We start from the raw sequence: 6684 nt of genomic DNA, 5'->3' as shown, positions 1-6684 counted from the left end.
GAAAGAAAATACGTTTATGTGCATGAGCCCTATGGTTGTGAATAGAGCTGTAGCATGCATCCATGTCCACTGCTCAGTTCAAATGGTGGACATGGGACCCCCAATCTTATGATCAATGGGGGTTCTAGTGGTGGGACCCCCAGCAATGAATGACTGAAAGTGACTCTCAGGTTCACGAAAAAAAAATCACATTAAGGGCTTGTTCACATGACCGTTGCCCGTGCTGTGGACCGCAAATTGCGGTCCGCAATGCACGGGCTCCGGCCGTGGGGCTGCCGCATGCAGATCGCGAACCCATTCACTTGAATGAGGTCCGCGATCCGTCCGTTCCGCAAAAAGATAGAGTTCTATATTTTTGCAGTGCGGAGGCACGAAACCCATAGAAGTGAATGGGGCTGAGCTGCAATACTAAACACAGCCACTATACAATGTACGGCGCTGTGCTTGGTAAGCTTCGAGGAGGCCATGGAGCTACTGCTAATCAGCGGGGGTTCTGGGTGTCGGACCCTTACCAATCAGATAGTGATGACCTATCCAGGGTTAAAAAATCTCAGTAAACCCCTTGAATGTGAACCGGGCGATAGATTGGTATTGGTGGACAATCCCTTTAAGAACTACAACTGGGTGCATTTGACCCCACTGGACTATATGTAACAAAAGGACAAGATTTCACGTTTATTACATTGTTTTATATTTATTGCAAAACAATAATACACAAGAGGATAAGTTCACAAAGACAGAAAAATAACAATAGAAACAAAATCGCACATAAAATAAAAGAGATGATCCACGGACTGCAGAAGTCAGCGCTGTAGGTGTTACCCAGAGGGAGCTGTAAGGCCTACTTTACTTAACGAAGGCATTCGATGCGGAGTGCTCTATCACGACATAGCGTTCAACAACATTACGCCACCTTTCAAAAAATATCAAGATTTTTTTTTTAGGCAAATGTTAAAATTATTTGCCAAAGTCAAAATGCATTTGGAAAAAAAAAAAAAATGGAAAAAATTACGTTTTTTTTTATATCGGATTTTAGAAAAGTGGAAAATTTCGCATGGAGAAAAATAACTTCCCCTAAATGTTCTGCTATTTAACGTTTCCCCCCCTCCCCATGTAAATTAGAGCATCTCGTAGACTCATACGTTTACCGTCAGACTCAAAGAAGGAATTCAGAACACAAAAGAAGTCGGAGAAAGAGAAAAAAAAAAAAATGAAATAACACATTTAAAACCCATAATTTAACAAAAAGCGTACATTAAAAAAAAGGCAAAAAAAAAATAAAAAAAAATCAGCAGCATGCTAATATATATCTTTTTTGTACAAAAAAAACCCTTTTTGTTAAAGTTCGGGAGTCTTTACTTATTAATATTATTTTTATTATAAAATAAATAATTTAAGAGCGTGACACTTGGTGAAAAAAAATCTTTAAAAAAAAAAGTAAGTTTTTCATTCTATCGCTTTTGCTGCTGGAGATCATTTAGCCATGGTGAAGGGCACTTGTATACGGGCTGGCTGGAACCGTTCAACAGGCAACATGTGAATTATAATCTTCGGGCACAATGCGTTTTTTTTTGTTTTTTTTATTGGCACTTGGGTATAAACGTACTTTCTGATTTACATATGGCCGAAAACTCTCACCACTCATCATTAATATTTAAGACCAGAGTTTTTTCTTTTTAAAAATAAAAATAAAAAAATTGCAAGACTAAACAGTTTGTGGTTTTTTTTTATGAAATTTTTTTTAAAACATTTTTTACAAAAATATTTTCATTCGAGTAAAATTCAAATGATGTAAAAACTACCTTGAGCAGTTTGTCGGAAAACAACAAAGAACCTTTTTTTTTTTTTCTTCTTCTTAAAATGTGTTTTTTTCTTTCTTCTAAAATATAAATGTATAAACCCCCATATAAAGGCAATAGAACATACACAGTACATACTAAAATATATCAGATAGAGACTAGTCCTCACAGAGGATGTAGAATTACAAAGTCTCTCCAAGAAATCAAGTCGATGTTTTTTTTCTTTTCTGAAGTATCCGCTGCCCATTCTCGCTGGCTGCCAGCAGAGGGCGACGAGTCACGCACACGTAGGAAGAGGGCACTTGCGCTGGATGGTCAATTGTCTTTAGAAAGTCAATGGCCTATAGGGATTTTTTATATTTTTTTGTCTATGGCCTGGTGAGCTGTGTGTAGACTGGTTGCTCCCAATGTTGGGGGCTATGTGTCTGGGGAATGGATGGGACCCCCGTCGTGTCTGCGATAGGAGTGTACATGGGACGCTGGCTTGGGTTCATGTAGCTGAAGGTAGAGTAGAGGTTGGAGCTCTGGCCTGCAGCATGGCTATAGTAGGTGTTCGAACCTTGGTGCTCGGTGTAGTCGTACTGTGAGCGTGTGATGGTCGGGTAGGAAGAGCCGTAATGGTTGAGGTTGAAGGAGCTGTAGCTGAGCTGCTGCGGAGAGTGTTGCTGCTGCTGGTCGCTGTAATGACTTGGACTAAGCTGCTCGGTCTTGATGTGTGTCCTCTGCTGGGACTGGCTCTGCTCGCTGCTCAGAGTCGACAATGTGTGCGGCTGCTGGGGCGGCTGCTGCGGCTGCTGCTGTTTGGACATCCATGTGTGCCCGGCGGCGCCCGTGGTAGCACTGTTTGTATTGGTGATGCCGTAACTGCCGGTGTAGGTCACCTGTGTGGAGGCGACTCCCGGGTGGCCGTTGGGTGGCAGGTACTGGTCGAATTCATTGACATCAAAGGCCTCAATATTGGAGATCACCTCGCTGCTCAGCTCTCCAATGTCCACGTCCCGGAAATCAATATGAGGGGGCTGGCGGCCGCTCTCTTGCAGGGTGCGTCCTTCACGCTTCAGGTCTGGCTTGCCGGGCTGCACATCTGTTTTAGGGGTGGTTGGTGGAGTTGGTGGCCCCTGTGACTGACCTGCAGCAGAAAGTAACCAGCATGTTAGACTGAATGTACATTACAAAGCAATGCAGAATAGAATCCCCCCCATTGACTTGCAGTGATTGCTGCCCTTCCTCGCATCTGCACATGCATCCTCACTACTCAAGGAGCCAGCAGATAAGCTGGAGGGTCAAACAGTACTTAGATAGTAGTAGGCTATCTTATATCTCAGCTCCTCAAAGCCCACAAGAGTCTCCTCCAAGCAGATGCCATAAAACCCCAGTGATAACACTACTAATCATTAACTGCGGATCTGTACAGTGACTTTGACTGAACAGATGCTGGGCAGAAGGTGCGGACTACCAGCAGGGCAGATCAGAGGTGCAACAGCCTCCGCCACCTGGCAGCACGCAGCACGTGCCCAATGCTCTGGATTGTGCCATGCAATAATGTCATCTAATGCCAACCCGTATATGTTAGGGACGTCTGCTGGGCTTACCTGAGTGCTCCCCTGGGGAGTGCACCTCGCTCATGCTGGAGGCGGAATGTGGGGAGTCAGCCTGCAGAGCCTTGAAGATGGCATTGGGTGAGATGTGGGTCTGCTCGGAACCGTCCTCTTGCTCAGCCTGACCGTTCTTGACCGACTTTCTTCGTCGTGGCTGGTACTTGTAGTCCGGATGGTCCTTCTTGTGCTGGATTCTCAGTCTCTCAGCTTCTTCAACAAAAGGACGCTTCTCGCTCTCATTCAGCAGCCTAGATGAGGTCAAGAGAAGGATATATATCACTATAGAGCGTGCAGTATCATGTCAGCAAAGTGCCACTGTGAATACGCATCTACAGCTAATGCAGATTATATTACACTATGTTATATACCATGCTACATGACCTTCTACTGTATGATCATACTAAATATTAGTACATATCATGCTATATGACATTATATTCAGATGCTATATTCCACATCATTGCATTATACATCGTGCTATATGACATTACTATATCCCTATATTATATTGTACATTATTATATATCAATACTATATTCCTATACTATTATATTACACTATATTCATCCTATACTATCATATTACACTATATTCATAGTATATTCCTATACTATTATATTATACTATATTCATAGCATATTCCTATACTATATTACACATTATGACATTATATATCATGCTTTATGACATTAGTATATTCCTATAATATATATTACACAATATTACATTATATATTATGTTATATAACATTATTATATCACTATACTATTCTATTGCACATTATTACAGTATATTATTATGCTAGAGGACATTATTTTATTCCTATACTATTATATTACACATTATTACATGATATATTATATTATATAACATTATTATATCCCTATACACTTTCTTACAGTATATTATTATGCTAGCTGACATTGTTTTATTCCTATACTATTTTATTACACATTATTACAATATATATAGTGTTATATAACATTATTATATCCCTATACACATTATTACAATATATTATTATGCTAGCTGACATTATTTTATTTCTATTACTTTTATATTACTCATGATTTCCTTGCACATTATGCTCTATCACATTATTATATTGCACTTTATGTCATTCTATATTACACTAATACTATAGGGTACATGGCGCTATTATAGTTCCATGCACAGATTTATAACTCAGATTACATTACAAAAGGAAGGCAATGAGTTTTCCCTCAAATGCAGACCTGACTTCATAGATTAGGACTAGATTGAACTCAATGGGGGCTGCACTGACTGCAGGTTGGGATCCCAATCCCATGCACACCAAACACAATCCAGTAATCCTCATCTGCAAGAAACCAGTGGGTAGCCTTCTAAATGCTTGGATCCAATATTGCAGGAAACCCCCCCAGCCATCAGATAAATGTAAGGACCAGTCCTTTGAAGTGGCTGGACTCATTCCTTTACAAAAAAAAAAAAAAAAAAAAAGCATCCACCTGACCTGAGCCCTCCAGCAGCCAGAACTACTCAACCGCCCCAGCAGGGGTTAAATGCAACTAAGCGTCCATAGAAATGCACAGTAACAGGCATGGAAAATACATTTTTGGACAGTCAAAGAGGGGACACTTATGGTTAAGTAGCTTTCTTCTACACAGTAGTGCAATAATGATCTGAATATAGAAATTTCTGAGATCCAAACTGCATGAAATAATCTAAAAGGTGGGTGGACTCTAGTGCACTGATGGCAACCCATTTTTGGGTCAATATTTGTAAATGTAATAAATAATGCAAAGCTATACTTCACATCCAAAAGAGGGAGATTTTAAGGAGCAAAAAGGGACTGTCCCTCCAAAAGAAAGACACTTGGGGGGGGGGGGGGGGGGGGTCTGGATAGGCATCCTACGTGCCTGACTGCAGGGATCACAGAGACATCCAATGCCCTGTGCAGCAGAAAGCCAGCGCAAAATACCCTGCGACATATGCAACCACTTTATAGGAGAGGGGAAAACCAACCACAGACCTACTGACTGAGCAACTTGCAAGACAACTACTCCAAGCATATCAGTACCAAAAGCGCAGAAATTCCCAAATGGCTCTAACTACAAAAAAATTAAATCAACGCCATCCACAATGCAAGGATGCCAACTTGATATGATTGCCATAAAGAATGTGAGGAGCGGGCACTTACCTCCAGAGCTTGCCCAGGGTCTTGCTGAGTTCTGCATTGTGAAGATGTGGGTACTGATCCGCAAGCTTCCTCCTGGCAGCCTGTGCCCACACCATGAAGGCATTCATTGGCCTCTTGACGTGGGGTTTGTTCTTGCTGGATCCATTCACCCTGACTGGCATGGGCACCAGGGTCCAGTCATATCCCTTCAGCACCTGGCTGACCGCCTCTCTGATGCAGACAGGGAACTTTTCATCCTCTGTTTCCTTCTTCATGTCAGGATCCCCTTTGGGGAAAGTGTTCTCTTGAGGTCTGGTGTTCTCAGTATCTGAGCCTGAGCCAGAGGGGCAAGGGGAGCCAGCAGAGTCCTCAGACATGGAAGGGCTTGGGGCCCCAGACAGGCACTTTTCTTGCTCTTCTGTCATCTTCATGAAGGGATCCAAGAGATTCATGCGCAAAACTGGGCAGAGGCTGATGGCAAGAATGAAATCAAATGTGGAGGCAGAGGAGGCTGCAGCTCAGCCCTCTCTAAGGGTGGACTCTGGGTGCTCAAAGTCTCTTGCAAAGTAAATCAAGAACCATATGGGAATGGAGGGTTTTCCAAGCTCCTGGAGAGACTTCTGAGCTCAAGTTTCCCCGCTCAGCTCAGGAGCCCAAATGCCAAGTCAACTTGTAAGTCTGCTTTGTAAGAGTAGGCAAGGCTGGAATAAATAGCAGCACTTCACTGCCCTGCAGCCAATCCAAGGGCTGCAAGAGGAGGGTCTGGAGGCAGCACTCACTGTGGGCTGAGTCTGAGCCTGTTCTAGAACAGAAGAAAAAATATGAAGAGATTGAGAGGAAGAAGCAGAGAAGTTGTGTTTAACTCAGTGCTAACTGCTGTAGAAAGCAGAGAAGTTGTCCTGAGCTCTGTGCTATCTGCAGAAGAAAGCAGAGAAGTTGTCCTGAGCTCTGTGCTATCTGCAGTAGGAAGCAGAGAAGTTGTACTGAGCTCTGTGCTATCTGCAGAAGAAAGCAGAGAAGTTGTACTGAGCTCTGTGCTATCTGCAGAAGAAAGCAGAGAAGTTGTCCTGAGCTCTGTGCTATCTGCAGAAGAAAGCAGAGAAGTTGTCCTGAGCTCTGTGCTATCTGC

General features: G+C 42.7%; 1 protein-coding gene across 1 annotated transcript; it reads right to left on the bottom strand.

The window, feature by feature from the left end:
- Positions 1–678: 678 nt before the first annotated feature.
- Positions 679–6287, bottom strand: SOX9 (SRY-box transcription factor 9). Its single transcript, XM_044296996.1, has 3 exons — positions 5577–6287; positions 3392–3645; positions 679–2928 (listed from the first exon to the last, which is right to left on the bottom strand). Exons 1-3 carry the CDS (start codon positions 6005–6007, stop codon positions 2168–2170), a joined length of 1446 nt encoding a protein of 481 aa, XP_044152931.1. The 5' UTR covers positions 6008–6287; the 3' UTR covers positions 679–2167.
- Positions 6288–6684: the final 397 nt, after the last annotated feature.

The sequence above is a fragment of the Bufo gargarizans genome, chromosome 6 (genome assembly GCF_014858855.1).
Source record: "Bufo gargarizans isolate SCDJY-AF-19 chromosome 6, ASM1485885v1, whole genome shotgun sequence".
NCBI lineage: Eukaryota > Metazoa > Chordata > Amphibia > Anura > Bufonidae > Bufo > Bufo gargarizans.
This window is presented reverse-complemented; position numbering and strand designations above follow the sequence as displayed.

Bases quoted from the DNA above. Each gene is read 5' to 3' on its own strand.
- SOX9 (XM_044296996.1), bottom strand. From the start codon at position 6,007: ATGAATCTCTTGGATCCCTTCATGAAGATGACAGAAGAGCAAGAAAAG. The intron at 3,646-5,576 runs GTAAGTGCCCGC...GACCTCATCTAG, and splicing joins ACCCTGGGCAAGCTCTGGAG to GCTGCTGAATGAGAGCGAGA. The intron at 2,929-3,391 runs GTAAGCCCAGCA...TTTCTGCTGCAG, and splicing joins CTCCCCAGGGGAGCACTCAG to GTCAGTCACAGGGGCCACCA.